The sequence below is a fragment of the Anomaloglossus baeobatrachus genome, chromosome 1 (assembly GCF_048569485.1).
Source record: "Anomaloglossus baeobatrachus isolate aAnoBae1 chromosome 1, aAnoBae1.hap1, whole genome shotgun sequence".
Classification (NCBI taxonomy): domain Eukaryota; kingdom Metazoa; phylum Chordata; class Amphibia; order Anura; family Aromobatidae; genus Anomaloglossus; species Anomaloglossus baeobatrachus.
In genome coordinates, this window is record NC_134353.1 from 299485245 (window position 1) to 299509891 (window position 24647).

Sequence of the window (24647 nt, forward strand, 5' to 3'; positions counted from 1 at the left end):
GGCAGGGGCTGCAGTTCCAGGTCTTTTACTCACTGATACTTCAGGCGCTGCCCCAGAGTACCGATCTCTACCACGATGGGCTCCAGCTGATCCCGGATAGTTGGCGGTAACTCCGGGGCCCATGAAAGTTTTTCTAGAGAAGTGTCCCTCGGTTATTATCTGGAACCTGGGCTGAGCCTCCAGCTCCAAGCCACGGGTCCCACGAAGAGAGTGAAACACTAAACTCTCGTTGTCCGTGTGAGATGTTATCCCAAGCTGTTCCCGGAAAGGTCTGCTCTAGTGTGATGGTTGCACCTATTTCTACGCCAAGTGGTGCCCACCATCAGTGGTTGTCCTAGCGACTAACAAAGTCCCATGCATTATGATAGCTAACCACCCTGTCTGCCCTAATCCAACCCCCTGTGGGAAAGCACCTTACTGTTGATGTGTGTAAGTTTATGAAGGCACCAGCAGTTAACCCCCTCCTAACCTGGGATGGATATTACCCCTGAAATGAGGTGTAATACCCTGTGGCACCTGAAGCTCAGGGGCGCCACACATCCATTGACTCATATTGTGCTCGGTTCTCATGTCAAGCATTTCTAAGCATCCGACATGCTCGATTCGAGTACTGAGCACCTGAGCACTTTTGTGTTTGCTCATCACTAATCTTCATCTGTTTTCAGCCCTGCTTTGCCAGTGAGGCAATACATTAGGTTTGCAATCAATTACTAAATTACTGAGTTATCCCTCATACTAGTTTTTATTAGAATCTCAGGATTTTTTTTTTCAGAAAGCGTTGAGTGTAGCATCTTGTAGGTGTTATTGCTGCAGATAACAAAGCGATGATATGAACCCAGCCTTTAATATTGGAGCTTTGAAATTTACACGCACTTTTACTATCTGCAAATTGTTTCCAAGTTTGTTACTTCTGGCAAATTACACTAATGAATATTTTAGTTGAATCGTTCAGCTGGGAAAGATCTGTTGTAACATTATCTCTCATTATAATTTCATAGAAAGGAAAATTGGGTATACTCTCTGCTTTCCAAGGCAACTGATAAACTTTCATTTCCAAAACTTGCAGGAAGTGTTACAGCAAGAAAGGAAAGTCGGAGGACAGCTACTGGACGAGCCGAAGACTCTTCATTTTAAAGGGAGCACTCATAACCTTCGCCTCTCCGTTCATGACATCCCTCACTCCCAATGGAAGAGCAAACTCTTAGCCAAATATCAGGTAACTTTCCGCTACATACTGTCATCTATCCTAATCGGTTATCAACAGGCTTCCACTGTAAAGGCTGCTTTACACGTTTCAATATGTCGTGCGATCGCATTTGCGATCACACCCGCCCCCATCGTTTGTGCGGCACAGGCAATTTCTTGCCCATGTCGCACAATGTTGTAACCCCCCCGTCACACATACAAACCTTCCACGCGACCTCGCAGTGGGCGGCAAACATCCACTTCCTGAAGGGGGAGGGATGTTCGTCGTCACAGCGATGTCACACAGAGGCCGGCCAATAGAAGCGGAGGGGTGGAGATGAGCGGGGCGTAAACATCCCGCCCACCTCCTTCCCTTAGCATTGCCGGCGAGATGCAGGTAAGCTGTGTTCATCATTCCCGGGGTGTCACACGGAGCGATGTGTGCTGCCTCGGGAACATTGAACAACAGGACGTTCAATTTTTAGAAAATGAGCGACGTGTCAACGATGAATGAGAAGGTGAGTATTTCTGCTCATTCATAGCTGTAACACGCTACGATATCACTAACGATGCCGGATGTGCGTCAATTACGACGTGACCCCGCCGACATCTCATTAGATATATCATAGTGTTTAAAGCCCGCTTAAATCACATCATACACATATATTTGATAGAGGCTTGGCGAAATGAACCAGATGATCTAAAAGAATGTGGATTTATTTTTATAAATATCATTATAGTGTCGACATATCATCTGTACAAGTAAAAGATTGTTTCTCTTAAGAACCTCCCATGACACTTCCTTTACTTGGCACCACTTATTGCTCAGTGTTTCAAAGGAGAAATGGGTTTTAAATGGAATATGTTACCAAGCTTTTGCTACCCCATCTTAGAAAAGCATGATGTAGGAGGATTCCAACAATTTGTCATTTAATAGGCTGCTTGCTGTAGTTTTAGTAAAATTATAGTTTTCTCTACTGTAGATATAGCAGTTCTCTGAATGCTGAGCTCTCTTTAACCCTACCCTCACAACACTGTTTGACAAGTTTCTGTGTACACTGTGCATAGGCAAAAAACTACCAATCAGTGGTGGGGTAGAGTTACAATATATAGAGCTCATTAATATGGAAGACTACAGTACATGGCAGTAGGTTTATTAGTCCTCTAGTGATAATATACTGCTGATAAAACAATGATTTTATCAAAACTGCAGCAAGCAGCCCAGTAAGTGATATATTTGTTGAATCAGTGTCTCTGTCTCTACATTAAGCAGCTCTCATATTTTGTGGTAAAAGCCTAGTGACAGATTTCATTTAAAGCATCCAATGGGGTCTCTGATTTTGACAGATTCTTAAGGCCCCATACACATTAGATAGTTCTTGGCCGAATGATCGTGTGGTGGACAGCTATCTACCACAACTTTCCCATACACAGGAATGCTCAGCTTGGCCAAGTATTCCAGTATTCTCTATGATAGAGCCAATTCTAGACTTCTCTGGGAATGGGTCATCTCACAGAAAAGAAAAGGTACAGCCATTGTAAATCCTCTCTTGTCGGTAAAGAGTCGGAAGCCTGCCATAGACATTAGATCATAGGCGGATCCTGCTGATATCAGTGGATTCGGCTGATGTAAGTCTGATGTTATGGGGTCTTTGATAGCATTGAGCTTCTAGAGTACAATGCCAATATGCATGATTCAGGCTATAGTACTGTTCTTTTGGTGGTAGACAGAGGCCAAGCTAGCCATGTACTGACTGGAATGGACAATATGCTGCATCAGTATTCTTCCAATGTAAATGACCTTTATAGTGAAGCTCACAAAGTACTTTCCAAACATCTCCATATACCAGTGCATCATGCCTTAATTATAGAGCCCAGAAGATAAACAGGAAATGTCCAAGGACCATTCTGACCTTTAATCATGTCAGATCTTTGTGTAGCCCAAGCGCAATATTAAAGTTGAACGAAGCAATTTGTTCCAATTCTAGTACTGATTCAACCGGCAAATTGGTTGCTGATTCAGTCCAGTTTGTTTGCTGCATTTGGTTAAAATGATTTGACAGGTCTTTACAATGTAAGAAATCAGCACTAGGCTGGCTAAATATTGTTACTGGGCACTATTAAGGCTGTAGCTACATGTGGTTCACTGTGCTACTCCCAATAAATATTTACAAAAAAATCAATCACTTTGAGTCATGTTGGAACGTTTTGGCCACGTGTTGCGTTTGCCTTTTGTTTTTTCTTTATTTTGTGTTGTTTCAGTACATACAAAGGAAATACACATATGTAAGTACAATAATTTCCTGGGAGAAATACTTAATTTCTTGGAACAATATCAAGGTTGCCAACACTTTGGACATGACTGTATGTAGTAGGCGTGATATATGAGCCGCCATTATTTGAGAGCACTTCTGTAGAAGGCCAATCACGATAATGGAAGGACATAAGTGCCTAGTGTGATTTGTAACTGACTCCGAGTCCTTCCCTATCTGCATTGTAGACGGTCTGGCCTTTCTACCATATCAAGCTTTATCTTTTGCTAACAGGCTTTTGACTTGGACTTTATTAATGTTCATCCCATTTCGGTGTAGCCTTTAAGTACTGGGTTTGTCATCACTTAGTGGACCTGATTGTGCCTGTCTTCACCATCAGCTACCTCTTTTCCTTATTTCCCACAATCATGTTTAATAATTCTGCTGGCCTGGCCAAAGCAGTTACCCTTGGCAAGGCTTCAGCAGCATTTTGTGAGAAGCTCAGTATGGATTAGATATAGTGCTAGTTCAGCAACTTCTTCCCATTGCCTGAAGGCTGAACAACTTCTCTTCAGTGCTTTCAGCTTCCATTAACCAGGTTTCACTCCGTAGCCCATCGCTCCCAGGGGAGCTGAGCACTGTGCTCGTAATGTGCTAAAGTAATACAGGCTGAAGGCAGAAGTAGAAGATTGCCTCTACTACGGAGGAGCAGACTCCTTGTGAATAACAAGAGATGGCCCTTGTAGTACAAGCTGTATTTTTATTGGAATGGTGTCTGCCACTTAGTTGCTTGTGTAATACCAGCAGCTAGGTTGAGCTTCTAGTCACACGTCCCCCAAACTTCATATATCTTTTCTGAAGAACATGTCATGAGTTTTCACCTTCCAGAATTGTTCACTACAGTCCATGCTAAGATATTGGCACCATGACTATATAAAGATGAAGAAATTGTTTTTTTCAAGAAAATAATTTATTATGATTGGTTGTATTTCACAGGAAATTCCATTCTATCAGGTGTGGAGTGGATGCCAAAGGAATCTTCATTGCACCTTTACTCTGGAACGCTTCAGCCTTAGCACCACCGACCTATCCTGTAAGCTGTGTGTCAGGCAGGTGGAGGGTGAAGGTCAAATTTTCCAGCTGAACTGTACAGCCACAGAGGTATGTATAGGTACAGTTTCAAACAATGCATACTTACATGTAAATTTGATCAATCATAGTGGAAAACATTGATAGCGCCAAATTATAAGACATCATAAATAGTGATGAGCGAGCGTGCTCACCACCACTTGTTACTTGTTGAGCATAGGGGGTTCTCAGATGCAAATTGAGTACCAAATATAATAGAAGTCAATGGAAAACTCCAGCATTTTTAAACTTCAATGCTGGAGGCTCAATCAAGCACACTTGCCCATCACTAGTAACGAGCAGTGGCTAGCACACTCACCCGTCACTAGTAAGGAACAGTGGCGAGCAAACTCACCCATCACTAGTAACGAGCAGTGGCGAGCACACTTACCCATCACTAGTAACGAGCAGTGGCGAGCAAACTCACCCATCACTAGTAACGAGCAGTGGCGAGCACACTCACTCATCACTAGTATCGAGCAGTGGCAAGCACACTCACCCATCACTAATAATGAGCAGTGGCAGCCACACTCACCCATCATCTGTAGCGAGCAGTGGCGGGTACACTCACCCATCACTAGTAACGAAGCGTGGTAGGCACACTCACTCATCACTAGTAATGAGCAGTAAGAGGCACACTCACCCATCACTAGTAACGAGCAGACGCGAGAACACTCACCTATCACTAATAATGAGCAGTGGCAGGCACACTCACCCATCACTAGTAACGAAGAGTGGCGAGCACACACTCACCCATCACTAGTAACGAAGAGTGGCGAGCACACTCACCCATCACTAGTAACGAAGAGTGGCGGGCACACTCACCCATCACTAGTAACAGCAGTGGCAGGTACACTCACCCATCACTAGTAACAGCAGTGGCAGGCACACTCGCCCATCACTAATAACGAGCAGTGGCAAGCACACTTACCCATCACTAGTAACAGCAGTGGCAGGCACACTCACCCATCACTAGTAACGAGCAGTGGTGAGCACACTTACCCATCACTAGTAACGAAGATTGGCGAGCACACTCACCCATCACTAGTAACGAAGAGTGGCGGGCACACTCACCCATCACTAGTAACAGCAGTGGCAGGCACACTCACCCATCACTAGTAACGAGCAGTGGCGAGCACACTTACCCATCACTAGTAACGAGCAGTGGTGAGCACACTCACCCATCACTAGTAACGAGCAGTGGTGAGCACACTTACCCATCACTAGTAACGAAGATTGGCGAGCACACTCACCCATCACTAGTAACGAAGAGTGGCGGGCACACTCACCCATCACTAGTAACAGCAGTGGCAGGCACACTCACCCATCACTAGTAACGAGCAGTGGCGAGCACACTTACCCATCACTAGTAACAGCAGTGGCAGGCACACTCGCCCATCACTAGTAACGAGCAGTGGCAAGCACACTTACCCATCACTAGTAACGAGCAGTGGCGAGCACACTTACCCATCACTAGCAACGAGCAGTGGCGAGCACACTTACCCATCACTAGTAACGAAGATTGTCGAGCACACTCACCCATCACTAGTAACGAAGAGTGGCGGGCATACTCGCCCATCACTAGTCATAAAACAAATCAAAGTAAATTTAAGAGGTCTGTTTTAGTAAACACTTGTATTCTCTAAGAAATAGCTATTCCAGATGATATCATAACTGTGCACTTTGTACAGATCTTCTTATTCCTACTGAAAATTTATGAAAAAATTGATAAGTAAGTTTACGAATCTATTTTTGTACTGCTGACAAATTAGTGAACAGATTCAGCCCATGCTGGTCGCGTCTTTCTATGTATTGTTGGTGCAATTAACCCTGCCATACATCAGGGCGGATCTAATTGAATCAGGCCTGTGTGCCAGACATAGACCTGGTATCCAGGGACATAGGTCGGTATGGTTTAATGGTAAGTCGGCTATAAATATTTGATTTAATTTCTTCAGACTAGAAATATGATGCTAGCCGAGAAAGTATTGGAATTTAATTCTGGGACTCTGATAAAGTGGAAATAAACTACGTGCACCAATCCATATCCAGAAATCGTCTCCAATATAAATTATTTGTTTGTTCTTTGTACAGGAACCGAGCTGTATTATTGATTATCCTCTCATGGATTCAGCGAGTACCATAACAACCATCATAGGACCAAGTGCTTTCAGCATTCCTCTGACTATTCGACAGAAACTGTGCAGCAGCTTAGATGCCCCTCAGACACGAGGCCATGACTGGAGGATGCTAGCCCATAAGCTCAACTTAGACAGGTCAGCATGGCAGCCGAAAAGCAATTCTTTATAACCTTTTGTTTGTCTCTAAAATGTTGACAAAACACATTACACACAACATATATTCAGTGGTGTATGAACATTTGTGAGCCCTTCTTAATATTCCTTTTAACAGCATAAATTTGACCTAAAATTATACCAGATTTTCCACAAGTCCTAAAAGTAAATAAAGAGAACCAAATGAAAAAATTGAGGCAAAAATAGTCATTTTTTATTCAGGAAAATATTCTAATATTATTTGTGTATGTATTTAGCAAGTATGTGAACCTTTGCTTTTACTACAGCAATAACTGAATCTAAACATTTCTGGTTATTACTCATTAGTCCGGCATGGCGACTTGGTGGAATTTTATCCTATTCCTCTCTACAAAACAAAGTCAACTACTGGTGGATTGTCTCTTATGAACTTATTACTTCAGGTCCTTCCCAAAAAATTTTTTAGGATTTATGTCAAGACATTAACATGGCCAATCAAAAACTTTATTCTTCATTATTTTGTTTTTGTAGAACTACTTGAGTGCTCTAATACCTGTGTCGGTTTATGCGGCAGCACCCTGTTGTTGCGAGTGATGCTTGATAGCATCAATCTAATTTTATTCCTGGGATTTGTGGTTCTGTCCAGTCTGGAAGCTATGGGGTTAATATGATATTTTGATTTCTACCTGCTGCCAGCACTGAGTGGGGCTGTTCATATAAACCTCAGAGAGCCAGCTCCCAATGACAGTCAATAGATATTCTATCTTGGTTTGTGCTTTACCTGCCAATTATCATTCATTGACCTTGGCTTGACATTTGACTACTCACTTTTTTGTTCTTTTCCTGATGTGAACTCTTGGATCTGACCCTGCTTCATGACTATCCTTGTTGACAGCATGCAGGGCCGGCTCTAGGTTTTTGTGGGCCCTGGGCGAAAGAGTCTCAGTGGGCCCCATCCACACATAGACATGCACAGATACATACACATACAGGCATACATACACATACTTATTTAAAGAGAAATTCACAAACACACATATAAACAGACATAAATCTGTACACAGTCATATACACTGCCATACATAGATACACATCATACATGCACACACACATTATTTTTATATATTTATACTGTATATATATTTCTAATATTGGGAAGCTGGCAACAGCCTCATTCACCTCCCCGCTTGTCTAACAGACATGGGCGCACATAGAGCACACTAACACTGCTGTATATACATCACAAGCAAGGCTGGGGACATACACATTACTGGGGGAATACATATTACTGATGAAAGGGGTAACAGCAATGGGGGGCATACAGCTGTAGAGGAGGGCAGTGACTCTGAGGTGGGGGGACAAACAGCTCTGGGGTGGGGGGTGACATGCAGGTCTGGGCGTATACAGCCCTGGGGTGGGGGGGGACATACAGCTCTGGGGGGTATACAGCACTGGGGTGGGGGGACATACAGCTCTGAGGTGGTATACAGCACCTGGGTGGAGGGGACATACAACTCTGGGGGTATAGTAGTATGCAGCCCCCATATTCCTCCATATAGTGTTATGAAGCCCCGATATGCACTATGCAGCCCCCATATGGCACTATGCAGCCCCCATATAACATTAAACAGCCCCCATATAGCACAATGCAGACCCATATAGCATTAGGCACCTTCATGTAGTATACAGCCCGCATATAACACAATGCAGACCCAGATAGTATTAGGCATCCTCATGTAGTATACAGCCCCTATATAGCACAATCCAGAAACATATAGCATTAGGCACCTTCATGTAGTATACAGCCCACATATAGCACAATGCAGACCCAGATAACAATAGGCACCCTCATGTAGTATACAACCCACATATAGCACAATGCAGACCCAGATAACAATAGGCACCCTCATGTAGTATACAGCCCACATATAGCACAATGCAGACCCAGATAGCAATAGGCACCCTCATGAAGTATACAGCCCACATATAGCACAGTACAGACCCAGATAGCATTAGGCACCCTCATGTAGTATACAACCCCTATATACTACAGTGCAGAGCCAGATAACATTAGGCACTCTTATGTAGTGCAGAGCCCCTATATAGTACACTGCAGAGTCAGATAGCATATAAACAACAGAAACAGAGTATTTGCGTGCAAATATTTAATAATTTTAATATGGACAATTACAAATACATGTAGAAAACATTTAAGAAGCATAGATACGGGAAAAAATACATATGGTCCCCGTGAATCACCCAAAATATTAAAATGGACGTAATCGGGAGAAAGTCTCAGTATAGAAAAAATATGGCAACTGGCTGCGGCTATATACAGTGCGGTGCAGTAAAAAATTGCTTACCAATATATAGGTGGTTCAGGGGGACCAGTGAGAGGGGACCTATTGGTAAGCAATTCTGCTGTCTCCATTTGCCTTGGTCCCTTATGGAGCTGATCTTTTTAGTATGAAACACTCTACTCCCCTTGCACTTTGTTTCATATGTGGCCATGCACCTATTTAGTACTCTCTGGGTGGGTGTATATAGATTTACTAAAAATAGGTGGCTATTATAATTCAATATATATTATATGAGATTCTTGATATAGCCTTCCTATCTTTTTTACTACACTGCACTGTATATAGCCGCAGCCAGTTGCCATATTTTTTGTATACTGAGACTTTCTCCCAATTACGTCCATTTTAATATTTTGGGTGATTCACGGGGACCACATGTATTTTTTCCTGGATCTATGCTTCTTAAATGTTTTCTACATGTATTTGTAATTGTCCATATTAAAATTAATAAATAATTGCAGGCAAATACTCAGTTTCTCTTGTTTATATACTAGTCCTTTTGGAGTGTGCTGTCTCTGGGACATTCTGGTGGGTTAAATCATACCTTTTACCAGTATGACCCTTTTGAGACCATAAGGTTTAACCATGAGGCTTCTTGTTTGGAGAGTCAGATAGCATTAGGCACCCTCATGTAGTATACAGCCCCTATATACCACAGTGCAGATCCAGATAGGAGTAGGCACCCTCATATAGTATACAGCCTGTATATAGCACAGCTGTATATAGCACAGTGCAGAGCCAGAAACAGCAGTAGACACCCTCATGTAGTATAAAGCTTGTATATAGCACAGCTGTATACAGCACAGTGCAGAGCCAGAGAGCAGTAGGCACCCTCATATAGCATACAGCTTGTATATAGCACAGCTATATACAGCACAGTGCAAAGCCAGAGATAGCAGTAGGCACCCTCATGTAGTATACAGCTTGTATATATCACAGCTGTATACAGCACAGTGCAGAGACAGAGAGCAGTAGGCACCCTCATGTAGTATACAGCTTGTATATAGCACAGCTGTATACAGCACAGTGCAGAGCCAGAGAGCAGTAGGCACCCTCATGTAGTATACAGCTTGTATATAGCACAGCTGTATACAGCACAGTGTAGAGCCAGAGAGCATTAGGCACCCTCATGTAGGATACAGTGATTAATACTCACTTCTCCTCGTTCCCCCACTGATCCGGTCTCCTCGGCGCATCCACTGCTGTCGCTTTTCTGACCTCTCAGCAGGCGCGCAGTGATGACGTCACCGCGCTCTGCTGCAGAGCTGTCAGAACGCCGACAGTTACAGCAGAGAGATGATAAGAGAGGGAGTGCGCCGCTCACTCTCTCATCATTGCTCTCAGTTGTATCGGCAACTGCGATGCCGATGCAATTGAAAGCACGATCCCCGGCAGGGGGGCGGTGACAGTGCGGGCACCGGGCCCCCCTGAGTAGCGATGCGCCACTCCTGCCACCACGAGTGGGCCCCCCGGCAGCTCAGGGCCCCGGCATTTGACCGGGTTTGCCGGGTGCTAACGCCGGCCCTGCCAGTATACACCACTGAGCAGCAGTTGACTCTATGGCCCTGACCCAGGGACCTCTGTTTAATTCCAGATCTATGTACAGGGGTTAAAGGGTGAAGGCCAGGGCAAACCCCTTGGTTCTGGGAAACTGAATAACTTGCGCCAAGCCTGTTTGTGGTAGCTATTTTGGAGCCGCCAGGTGACTACTAATGGTGCGCTCATAACAAGTGCTTTTGGGGTATTGTCTTGTTACATGACTCATATTTTCTCATTGACAGCTAATTCAGATTTAGCCCATTCACAAATGTCCTGACATTTTAATTTAGAATTTGCTGGTATAATTCAGAATTCATAGTTCCGTCAAAGATGGCAGGACATTCTGGCCCAGATGTAACAAAACAGGCTCCAACTATGATACTACTTCCACCACAATTAGAAAGGAAATGCTCCACAGCACCATACAAGGAATGCTGTGGGTCTTGATTCTGCCGAATCTCCACATGAGGCACAAACTCAAAAGCATGTCATAAGAAGCAAGAGACAAGAGTTTTTTTAGTGCAAAAAAGTACAAATAATTTTATTCATATTACAAGACACAGAGTGAACATCCAAATATCATAAAAGCATGTTAAAAGAATCAAGGACAAAAGCACCCCCGTGGAGTCAAAAATAGTCCATATTGGGACATGTTGGATCAAAAGTTTGAATATGTATTATAGGGTCCATAGGTATATACAGACCCTTACTGCGATATTAGCTATCCATAATATCATTAGATTCCATGTGGAGGCCAGGAAAGACAAACCAACCAGAACATGTATATACATATGACTATAGATCACCAACAGTCCCATGAGGACATATATACAAGCAAGGGTGCACAGGCAAAGAACCTTGCTGTAGCTTGTCAGCAAGTGCAAATAGACTTAGTATGGGGGGCCACGTCACTGGGAGGACCTCAAAGATAAACCTACGTACGTTTCAACTTTCTTTGTATAAATCTTCATCAGGGAGGAGGCAATATTTTTTATTAATTTGTTTTATTGGGATCTTTTTTAGTTTAAGCAGCATATGCAAAACGTTGGCTTTAAAAACTTCCAAGCACCACTGTCTGCGTAACCATTCTACAGCCTAAATTTATTTTGTATTTATGAAATACCGTATATTCTGTCATTTTCCTGCAAAAGGGACTTGTTGGCACTCAAACATTAAAATGTAACAGGTGCTCACAATAGAAAGCAATTTACTATTTGGAGCCAATACTAAACCAATCCATTTACTAGGAAATAGGATTATATTATCATGAATACTGCACCTGCCCTGGTCAATTCAATTTTGGGGCAAGCGCAGAAATGAACTTAAATTATTTGATTATTTTATCTCTATATTTCATATTTATTCCCATTATTTATTATTCCTATTCAATAATGTAATGAATGGCAGATGATTGAGTAGCAGAAAACAAACTTGAGAAGTGAGTTATAGCATCCTATGGCCGTAAGTAATTTTTATTGCACTAACATAGACTACTCAATGTGTCCTTTACACTACCTGGATCTGCAATATTTTTTATCTTAAATAATTTAAGATACTGTTTTGATAAATGTCTTAGTATATCTTTATTCCTAACAGATCTCCAAATACTCTGAACATATCTAGAGGGAATCCTAACATTCTATCTTCATGCAGTCATCACTAGAGGGAGCTTAGGATCATGTTGAATACTGTGCATGCATAAAACTCTATAGTCAAACAGTAAGCATTAAGCTCCTCAGCTCCCTCTATTGGAGACATCAGGCAGCTGAAATGTTACCTTTCTCCTCTACATCAATACATACAATTTTGATGTAGTGCAAAATGAATCGGAATTGCATCTGCCTGATGTATTTTAATACACAGCTCAATTCATATGTCCGATTAGTGCCATAAAAACTGGTAACCATACTACTCCCTGTGGTTTTAGATCTAAAAGATGCAAACTATTGAATATCAGATTTTTTTTTCCATTGGTATATTGGGAATAGTAGCATACAGAACACACAAGTCTGTATTACTTCATAATCACATTTTATAGCTACTTACTATAATTCCATTACGGGTCTTTATTGAAAGTGGTATTCTAGAGTTTTTAAATTGATTTTATTAGTTACACAGCATAAAAATATGTACCTTTGCAATTGACTTGCGTTCTCTAACTACTGTCATTCTCCTGCAATGTGAGCTTGAGCTTTTATCTTACATAGTATATGGTTGGTTTCCATGGAGCTGGGCCTTCTCGCCAATAGCGTGCAGTAATTACATTCGAAGAGAGGCGTTAACTCGTAACATTCCAGTCAGCTTTCTCCAGCCTATCGATTTCTATACAGCAGTTAGCTGCTCACTTCCCTCCCCTTCCCTCTCATCTTCTGGAGAGATGGAGTTATAAATCTCCAGTCCAATAGCTTTCACAGCAGGTCTACTAATCACAGTTCTCTGATTTTGATGTCTGGAGCTGTGTTCTTGTTTAAGTGTCCCATATGTGTAAATAAAGGGATAACTGTGTAGACTTAAAACAAACCATGATACTGGAAAGGGTTACAGCAGAACTTGTGCTGAGCTTTATAGTTCTACTAATACTACAGTACTATTCACCAGAAATGTCTCTCAAGAAATAGTGTCTGCCCTACCAGAAAGCAAGAAGGAAGGAAATTAAGGAAAACTTATAGCTGATCAAAAGACAACTTGAGAATTCCCCTGCACTCATTTCAGGCAGTACTATGTGGGGATACCAGTATCCATGTTTGGTTGCTGCTCTTCACTCAAAGTGACCATAGTCCATGATAATTGAGGTTGTGGTATAATGTGCTTGGTGCCAAAAAAATGTGTCCATAGATTCACATATCTGATCATTGCCTCTCTTTCTCTATCTGTACAGGTATCTGAATTATTTTGCCACAAAACCTAGCCCAACCGGAGTAATCCTAGATCTCTGGGAGGCGCAGAACTACCCTGATGGAAACCTCAGCACCCTGGCTGCCGTCTTAGAGGCGATGGGCAGACACGAGACAGTAGTATCTTTGACAGGAGAAGATAAATATTGATGATAAGTAGGAAAGATGAAGACGGAGGAAGTAATAAATAGATCAAGTTACCAAGTTATAAAGACGACCTACGCAAGAAGAATACTGACCAATGAGTTTCACTACTTGTAGAAAATGGACCTTTCTTGTATAATAACATGAAACGAAAAGGGAAGAAAACATGCAAAGCTGTATCTCAAATATTATAAACCAACCTGATGTACATTCAGTGTGTGGCTTGTTAGAGGATTTTACAGTTTCCTAGGAAACGAAATTTATTGCTATCCAGATACATGGATAAACTTTCTATACAATCCCAGCTCAAATGGACATTGTTTACATCCACTAATGGACAGGGGTTATTGATTCTGTCCCGAGACGATTTCTATTTTGTGCAAGCCATCTAAGTGACAATAGTGTGCTTTTCCAGGGTATTTTAAGGAAAGCTACAGTATTTTTTTGTTCAACAGTGTTTAGATTGGGTGCACTGATTGTCCATTAATCCCGTGTCCTGGTCGTCCGTCCCAAGTTCTTTCATTCACACAAAGAGCAGGAAATCCAATAGTCTTAGCAGTAAGTCGGTGCCAATGTAGGTGGCAAAACCTGATTATATTTTTTATTATTATTATTTCAGCGATATCACAATCAGCCGCTAACATCTTAGGGGGGATACGGCAAAAGCTGTCATTGCTGAATACCCATACGTTTTAATAACGTGCTTCTACAGTATTCATCGGCAGTGTTAGCAATGCCGGCAGTAGTTGACTATTGGTATTTTTATCCTCTGCTTTAATCATCTTTCTACAAAAAGCGCTTTTTTATTAACGCAATGTTTGTTTTTTTTATTCTTTATCAATTCATCACTTACTAGAAAAGTCAGATCCATTCTTCAATAATAATCGTTGGTCAGGTACGGTCTTCGCCAGTGAGTGACAGGACATTGTTTCTTTCAGGCTCTTTGTGCCTTTGTGAGCTTTGGCTTAATTTTTTGGTGTTCACTTGTAGTAAATGACTTCCAGTTGGTCAGAACGTAAGTAATGACAAGATGTTAGGCAATTCTTTATGATTTGGAGAGTTAGTTGTGATGTCATGGACTCTGTAAGGCTCCACAAAGCCTTCAAGGTGGCCTACAGAATCTCTATGAGTCTATATTATATTCTTAATTTCTCCTTCTGCCACAAGATTATGGTTACGAACTCTCCATCAGAAGCAATACCTGTAGAGAAGGCTTCCACAATATGGCATGTTATAGAAGTGGTCACTCTGTATTCCCACAGATTCATATGTAGGACATTCGACAAACTTGGACGCATGGCTTGGGTCCTTAGACTTCTAAGTGTGCCACATTACAGATCTTTACAATAATACCACATGTGACCATAGTTGACCATATTACTTTCATAAATGATCTAGGAATTGATGAGATAGCTAAAGGAATACTGTAATTAATGTTGTCCAATTAAAATTAAAAATATGTCGATAGGACAGTGAATATCTTTATCGCAGGTCCGTCCTCACGTACAATGATAGTAGCCCTCGATGAAGGGAAGGATATTCTAAGTGAAGGACAAATCCTTAAAGGACTCCTATGTTCCGAACCTACAAATATCATTTATTACGCCTAATGAACATTCAATGAGATTGGCAAATATCAGATTCTTAAGGCCGCTTTACACACAGCGACATCGCTAGCGATGTCATTAGCGATAGCACACGCCCCCATCGTTTGTGCATCACGGGCAAATCGCTGCCCGTGGCGAACAATATCACCGGTACACGTCACACCAACTTAACTTCCTAACGACGTTGCTGTGGCCGGCGAACAACCTCTTTTTTAAGGGGGCGGTTCATGTGGCGTCACAGCGACGTCACACAGCAGGCCACCAATAGAAGCGGAGGGGCGGAGAGCAGCCGCATTAATGACACTCCCACCTCATTTCCGGAGGACGCAGGAACGCTGTTGGTCGTCGTTCCCGGGGTGTCACACGTAGCGATGTGTGCTTCCTCAGGAACGACGAACAACCTGCATCCAGAACGAGCAATGATATTTTGAAAATGAACGACGTGTCAACAATCAACGATTTGGTGAGTATTTGGGATCGTTAGCGGTCGCTCGTAAGTGTCACATGCAACAACGTCGCTAACGAGGCCGGACGTGCGTCACGAATTCCGTGACCCCAGCGACATATCGTTAGCGATGTCGTTGCATGTTTCGGGGCCTTTAGGTAGGAGAATTACAATTTACTTCTCCGTAGATAAAATCTGGTACAGTGAAATCCCTACAGTAGATGACAGTAAAACTATGAAAACCGAGTATTACCGTATATGCATCACTTGTGCCGTATTGCAGTGAATCATCATTCCCTAGAAGTGTTATCAATTAAATGTTTCCAAATTGCAACAAGCAGATAGCAATTGGGCTTGGAATTGGAGTTGATAGACGTTTTCTTGGAATCCTTTCCTGTTGCTTGTACTAAGCCATTATGACCACAATGAATATGGCAACGTTATGAAGGGTAGTGGAAAAGACATGCTGATCCGCAGGATTTTAGACAAGCAAATTTTGTGCAGTGTGGGATTAACAGGATTCTGACCAAACTGGAACAGTCTACAGACTGCGAACTGTCCAAGGACATTTTATATACAGGCTGCCCTCTAGTGGTGATAGGGTGCCATTACATTCTTTATTATCATCTCTTCTAGACTTGTTTATACCTTAGGTGTGCCTGTCACAAGGTTTTTATCACATTATCTGGCTTCACAGTTAATATTATGTTACACATTATGCCAAATATGTTATTTTATTACAACGTATTGCATTGGAAACGCTGTTACATGTTGCTTGCCTTTATAAATCCATTTGCTAATAAAATGGGAAAAAATGTATAAAAATACCTTTAGCAGGCATGTGGGGCCAATATACATATATTTTTCATTTATGTTGTGTATTTTCTTATTTTTTTTTTCGTTTTTATTTTTTACTTTAATTTATCACCCTGATCTATTATTTAAGTGTGTACTATATTAAACAATGCTTGTGCTTTTCCAATATGAGGTTTGCATATGTCATCTCCTGGAAAGTATGTCTAATACAGATGTATAGTATGTGGGCACCTTGTTCTCCATGGTTGCTACCTGCCATATCTGGGGCTGTGGTGATTGTAAGCATATGCTTTTTATAGATTTCTGAGTTCGTTAAAAGACTGATAAAGTTTGGAAATATACAAGGCAATGGAAAAAAAGAGCTTTTCCAATGTTATAATAAACCACCTTATTTTCAGGTATTTCTTGCCGCCACCCCGACGTCTTAACATAGCATTGAAATAAAAAGCTCCTGTATGTACAGCTATTCATTAGGCGTCCTAACAGGCTAGTTAACTAATTACGAGAGATTCTGTCTGAGTTCATAAAATTAAGGAACGATCAATGCTTTGTGACAGGATACAGTAATAGAATCAAGGTATTATCTTGCCTTTCCAAATTGGGCTCATTAACTTAATACACTCATTAAAGGTACATTCACTCTGGGAAACACAAGGCGCACTTTGGAGTTTAATCAGAAGTACAGATTTATGAAAAGACTGGAAATCCTAAATATAAATATATCCTGTCTAAAGAATAAAGTAAAAGTTCCTGGCAGAGGACATTAAGACATTATATGCCATCTCTCGTATTACATGCAATCAATAGTAAGCCTGGTACAGTAGATGAATGGATCACAATGACAATCGTCTGTATGTATCTAGAATACTAAAAGTGATTGCCAGGGAAGTAGCCGTATACCACATTGTGTTCCTATACAGAATGGGATCCATAGACACAACCAGTATGGAAAGGATGAAAGCATTTTCTTTTAGTCATTTGTTAGATATAGTAAGTAATAAACCAGAAATACACATGGCTTCCATATATCACAAGACAGAGAGATCTTACGTGTTTTGGTATAAAGGGTTATACTATCAGACCGGGGACACCATCGCCATTAATCTCTGTACCATACATGTCCATTTATCATGCTGACATTTATCAGTGTCATTTAGTATTTCTTATTCCTTTATTATTAAAGCTACATATAGTCTAAAACTATAACCAACTGCATTATATGGCTAGGACTAGAAAAACGTCTACATGATTGCAAATATGGCAGCCACTGGTATTAAGAGTAGTCAGCATTTATTTTATTTTTTTCATAATTCAATAGTACACATCAAAATCTGAAACTTTGTAATATATCTTATCGGAGGAATCTGCTTCTTTCTCCTCTTGGATTGATCTTTCATTCTCAAAATCTGTCTTTAGTGAAGACTTTTCCATTACTAAGAAAGGCAATAACATATAGTTTGATGGAGAACTGGAACTGCCGTTTTGGAAAACCTTGCAGAAAGATGTCTGTATCTGCCTTTAGCTCCTCCCTCTATAGAATGTTACGTGTACTAACTGTCACATCCTGCCATTAGCTCCTCCCTCTATAGAATGTTACGTGTACTAACTGTCACATCCTGCCATTAGCTCCTCCCTCTATAGAATGTTACATGTACTAACTGTCACATCCTGCCATTAGCTCCTCCCTCTATAGAATGTTACGTGTACTAACTGTCCATTCCTGCCATTAGCTCCTCCCTCTATAGAATGTTACGTGTACTAACTGTCACATCCTGCCATTAGCTCCTCCCTCTATAGAATGTTACGTGTACTAACTGTCCATTCCTGCCATTAGCTCCTCCCTCCATAGAATTTTACATGCACTGTCTATTTTTGCCTTTAGCGCCTCCCTCCATAGAATGTTACATGCACCAACTGTCCATTTCTGGCATTAGCTCTACCCTCCATAGAATGTTACATGCACTAACTGTCCATTTCTGCCTTTAGCTCCTCCCTCCATAGAATGTTACATGCACTAACTGTCTATTTCTGCCTTTAGCGCCTCCCTCCATAGAATTTTACATGCACTAACTGTCTATTTCTGCCTTTAGCTCCTCCCTCCATAGAATGTTACATGCACTAACTGTCTATTTCTGCCTTTAGCTCCTTCCTCCATAGAATGTTACATGCACTAACTGCCTATTTCTGCCATTAGCTCCTCCCTCCATATAATGTTACATACACTGTCTATTTCTGCCTTTAGCTCTTCCCTCCATAGAATGTTACATGCACTAACTGTCTATTTCTGCCTTTAGCTCCTTCCTCCATAGAATGTTACATGCACTAACTGCCTATTTCTGCCATTAGCTCCTCCCTCCATATAATGTTACATACACTGTCTATTTCTGCCTTTAGCTCCTCCCTCCATAGAATGTTACATGCACTAACTGTCTATTTCTGCCATTAGCTCCTCCCTCCATAAAATTTTACATGCACTGTCTATTTCTAACTCTAGCCCCTCCCTCCATAGAATGTTACATGTACTAACTGTCTATTTCAGCCTTTGGCTCCTCCCTCCATAGAATTTTACATGCACTAACTATCTATTTCTGGCTTTAGCTCCTCCATATAATGCTGCATACACTAACTGTCTATTTCTATGTACTTTTGCAGTAATGGGAAAATTAGTTTACACTGAATACAGATTTTATCAATGAATTGACACTGAACAATAAAGCCTGAATAGAAAAAAAGCTGATTTCTCTAAGATATATTAAAAAGCTGACTATTCTCATCTGTACTATTGATTTATGAAATAAAAATTAAAATGACAGTTACCCTTATTTCTTCAATAATGTTGTCTAACAATGAAAGGTCTGAAACTTTGCAAGTTAAATTATCAAGGAAGTCCTGTAAAATAAATTGCATGCAAGTGGATTCCACATCCCTACTTTCCCCTGTTTATTTGCCTGCCTTTAGCTGCATTTGGAGTACAGATGATGGCAGTGAAAGGGTCAGCATCAGTGTCTCACTAACTTTGGGGATAATCTTGCACAGTATACTGTGCTGACCCTTTCACTGCCATCATCAGTACTGCAAAGGAGTCCATTCTGATATCAAGGCAGCTGATAGCAGACATAGCAACTGGGAAAAAGTAGGATTTATTTGCAATTTCTACAGGAATTAAGACAAATCCCATAAATAAATAATTTGCTAAATTTTATAACTTGTCATGATGGCCAACATTATTAATAAAGGGAAAGTTTAGTTTCTCTTTGTCCATGTCACCTACAAATTCTAGAGAAGTTGGAAAAATCACCTTTTTATTATAAAAGGTCTAGTTTAAATAACACTGTTTCAGGTCCAGAAAAAAAAACAAGAAATGAAAAATAAAATCTCAAATTGCAATGATGGGTCTATGGATCTCTGCCCATGGCATTGTTTGCATGAACACAATGTGGTGACGCACCTCTGTGTGCGGAGAATAAGGATCTCTGCATTACGGCACACAATGTAGCGCAATACTTTTTATTTACAAATTCTCATGAAAACCTATATGAAAAAAATCAGAGGCAAGAAAAGATATCCAAAAACACGAGCCTATGCAAATCTATGGGTTCTGTTTTATGGACCGCACTGTGAAATGATCATGTATTAGACCCATGAAATGTTCAATAATGGAATTAAATGTGGAATATTTTAGATTAGATATCAGAAATATAGCTAAGGATGACTAGTAAATAGGGATGATCGAATATCACAAATGTTCGGCAATATTCGGCTTCACGAATATTCGACGAATATGTCGCCGCTATGCGAATATTCGATGTGCAATGTAAGTCTATGGGAAGCCCGAATCGTTGCTATTCGACAACTATTTGGGTTACCCATAGACTTACATTGCGCATCGAATATTAGCAAATAGTCGAATAGTGATGACCTATTCGTCAAATATGGGGGCAGCTGAATATTTGAGGTATTCGATCATCCCTACTAGTAAACAATATAAAACCCTAAAACTAAGGAGCATAATAATAATAATAATTTTATTCATTTATATAGCGCTATTAATTCCATAGCGCTTTACATACATCAGCAACACTGTCCCCATTGGGGCTCACAATCTAAATTCCCTATCTGTATATCTTTGGAGAACCCGGAGGAAACCCACGCAAACTCCTTGCAGATGGTGTCCTTGGTGGGATTTGAACCCAGGACCCCAGTGCTGCAAGACTGCAGTGCTAACCACTGAGCCACCGTGCCGCCCACGGAGCATGGTGATATCCATGAGCAGCGCGTAAAAATCACTGCAATCTAAAATTTGTATAGGAATCTGATCACGGCGAGAAAAAAAAGTACATTGATTTCCCTACAGTATGTGAATGGAGATTGACGTGTGTTATCGCTGGATCACTAAACACTCATTCTGAAATAGAAAGCAATAGAAAAAGTAACTGATTGCACAGGTAATCCCTGTAAAAAATGGTCTTGGTTCTATATATATAAGTGTGCACATTGCTTACAGTCATTTATGGTAGCTAGATTGCATAATTAATGATACCTGAAGAATTTACAGTTGTGTTTAAAAATACAAAAACACAAGCATAAAATACTTATTACTTTTCTAATTAAAATTTACATTAGCTTCCTGCATTACTTTTTACATGTACATTATTCATTGATAACGCCCTGCTAACTATATAGTTATGAAGCTAATTGACATATATATATATATATATATATACATATATACATAAATATATATATATATATAAAAAAATATATATATATACGGTAGGAATATATACTGTATATATATATATATAAATATATGTATATATATATACCGTATATATATATATATATATATATATATATATACAGTATATTCACTGCTGTCTTACAATTACTTAAGTGACCAGTAGGTGGCAGACAGTATCTCTCAGAGGCGAGTAGACTTGTGAGGGAAATTGAGCGAACGTTCATGTGCATTATGCCTGTGACATGCTTTGGCCACCTCAATTCCTGATTTTCATGGATTTAGCAGAAATGAAAAGTCCAGAGATCTTTAATGGGTAACAGTGTGAGTTGTAATGGCAATGACAGACCCAATGGATTCCTTATGCTGAGGATTTTAGTCTCTCAAGTATTTTTACTAAAGCAGTATTACTGCAAAAGTGTTACTTACTTTTTTGGCTATAGAAATATAGAAACCAATTTAGTTTTTGTCTTTTATTTCCCTCCAGCTGTATTTACTATGCAATTCCTTTTTTCTAAAGATGTACTAAGAAAGAAGTGCTATCCATTGCATTCTTTGTATTCCTGTACAGTGAGATGTAGTTTACTCTCTAGGTGTGCCTCATATTTCCCCCGATCCTCCTTATCCTTAGCCTGGTTTCTTTTTTCACTGTTTGTAAATGCCTGCATTTATTCTGTCGATCTGACATGTACAAAGTGTAAGAAAAATTTTTAAAAAGGTAATAAATTATATTTATAAGCAACCGCCCATTGTCTGGATGTGTTCATTTTCTTTGTATGAAAACAAAATAAAATAAAGATTAAAAAAGTGAGTGAAAAACTATTTCCAAGACCAAGATATTTAAAACTGGACGGAGAGTTTCACAAAGGTAGTTATCAGAAAAGGGAGAATTGACCGTGGGACCCAGATCCAGCAGCTAGGTCAGTAATCTGTTACCTCTGTAAATTGCCATTCATCTGCTGTTATCCCCAGGTCCTCTTTTGATTAGCTGAGCTGGTGTGACGTCACCATTTCGGCAACATTGTATCAGCCAAGCTAATCAAGAAGAGCCAGGGATGACACCAGGTGAATGGCTAGTAATCAAAAGAAAAGCCAGGGATGACAGCAGGTGAATGGCTAGTAATCAAAAGAAAAGCCAGTGATGACAGCAGGTGAATGGCCACAAATCAAAAGAAGAGCCAGGGAAGACAGCAGGTGAATGACTGCTAATGAAAAGAAAAGCCAGGAATGACAGCAGGTGAATGGCCGCTAATTAAAAGAAGAGCCAGGGAAGACAGCAAGTGAATGGCCGCTAATCAAAAGAAGAGCCAGGGAAGACAGCAGGTGAATGACCTCTAATGAAAAGAAAATCCAGGGACAACAGCAGGTGAATGGCCGTTAATCAAAAGAAGCGCCGGGGAAGACAGCAGGTGAATGACCACTAATCAAAAGAAGAGCCAAGGATGACAGCAGGTGAATGACTGCTAATTAAAAGAAAAGCCGGGGATGACAGCAGGTGAATGACCACTAATGTGTAGAAAAGCCAAGGATTACAGCAGGTGAATGACCGCTAATTAAAAAAAGAGTCAGGAATGACAGCAGGTGAATGGCCACTAAAAAAAAAGAGCCAGGGATGACATCAGGTGAAAGACCGCTAATCAAAGGAAAATACAGGGATGACAGCAGGTGAATGACCACTAGTCAAAAGAAAAGCCAGGGATGACAGCAGGTGAATGGCTGCTAATCAAAAAAAGAGCCAGGGATGACAGCAGGTGAATGACCACTAGTCAAAAGAAAAGCCAGGGATGACAGCAGGTGAATGGCTGCTAATCAAAAAAAGAGCCAGGGATGACAGCAGGTAAAAGGATGTTAATCAAAAGAAGAGCCAGGGATGACAGCAGGTAAGAGGCCGTTGATCAAAAGAATAGCCAGGGATGACAGCAGGTGAATGGCTGCTAATCAAAAGAAGAGCCAGGGATGACAGCAGGTAAGAGGCCGTTGATCAAAAGAATAGCCAGGGATGACAGCAGGTGAATGGCTGCTAATCAAAAGAAGAGCCAGGGATAACAGCAGGTGAATGGCTACTAATCAAAAGAAGAGCCAGGGATGACAGCAGGTAAAAGGTCGTTAATCAAAAGAAGAGCCAGCGATGACAGCAGGTGAACGGCTGCTAATCATATGATGAGCAAAAGATGATGGCAGATGAATGGCCGCTAATCAAAAGAAGAGCCAGGGATGATAGCAGATGAATGGTAATTCACTGGGCAGTGGTTATGGAGTACTGACTTGCTTGAGGGACCAGGGTCCTCTAAATCAATTATCCTATCTCTAATAGTAAACCTAACCTGCGATATCAGCTACTGTTCACCATTAGCTCTGGAAATGATAGCGTCAAAAAATACCAGATTGTGCAGAGAGATTTATTGGTAATTGGGCTTTTAACCTCATTATTAGTTAGTCTTAGCTCTTTCCCTTTCAACATCGCTCAGCTTAGAGGGATTACTGGTACCAGACAAGCCCATAGGCATTAGAAATTCTGATTTAGGTTAAACAAATGTGCTATTTGTTTCTACTTTAGTTCAACTCCTTCAAATTGTTACAAAAGTGATTTGTTCAACTGAACACTGTAATAAAGTATTGATTAATAATGAGGAAAACCTGAAAACGCTTGAGGGTGCAATTTGAGTAACGAGTATAGTAGAAGTCAATGGGAAACCCGAGCATTATCCGGAATTACCTAACAAGAAGGCAGGGAATGATCTCTCACTCTCTCTGGCCCGGAACAGCCCTCTAGTTAGAGACTTCCAGAAAATTGACAAAAAGAACATGTCAGAAATCGAGCATATCAAACACCCACACAATACTTGATTGAGGACCAAGCTTCCTTGAGTGCTGAGCTTCTTGATCTTTTATTTGATTGAGTATCGAGCAGCGCCATCAATATCACCATTTGGAAAAATCTAAATATCATATTTGACATGTCCTTTTATTGACCAGCAGAGTGTCTCTTATGGTCCATAGACAATTTTTGGACCTGCTCCCTCCTCACTGACATGTTGATCAGATAAGATAGATGGTTTTGGATAAAGACTAGAGATGGGCAAACCCGAAGTTCAGTGTTCATACCAAATACAGACTACAAAACAAATTGAGTATGGACTTGGAATTCACGTGTTTTACGTATGCAAACCACTCACGTGAGCATCGCTGTGCTCGGGTACACTCGATGCTCAGCCCAGTGCCAGCCACTTACAGTGTTTGAGTGGCTCTCATTGGGGGTAATAACATGA

At 40.8% G+C, this 24647-nt stretch overlaps 1 protein-coding gene across 3 annotated transcripts in view; it reads left to right on the top strand.

Annotated features, from left to right (window-relative positions):
• The window catches only part of UNC5C (unc-5 netrin receptor C), a 556745-nt gene extending 534623 nt beyond the window's left edge, over positions 1-22122 (top strand). For all 3 annotated transcript variants that reach the window (XM_075350956.1, XM_075350967.1, XM_075350963.1), the window contains 4 exons: positions 1067-1216; positions 4434-4598; positions 6660-6841; positions 13613-22122. In XM_075350956.1, the coding sequence (XP_075207071.1) occupies positions 1067-1216; positions 4434-4598; positions 6660-6841; positions 13613-13778 (663 nt within the window). In that variant the 3' untranslated portion in view covers positions 13779-22122. The remainder of the gene's footprint in view (positions 1-1066; positions 1217-4433; positions 4599-6659; positions 6842-13612) is intronic.
• The last annotated feature ends 2525 nt before the right edge of the window (positions 22123-24647 follow it).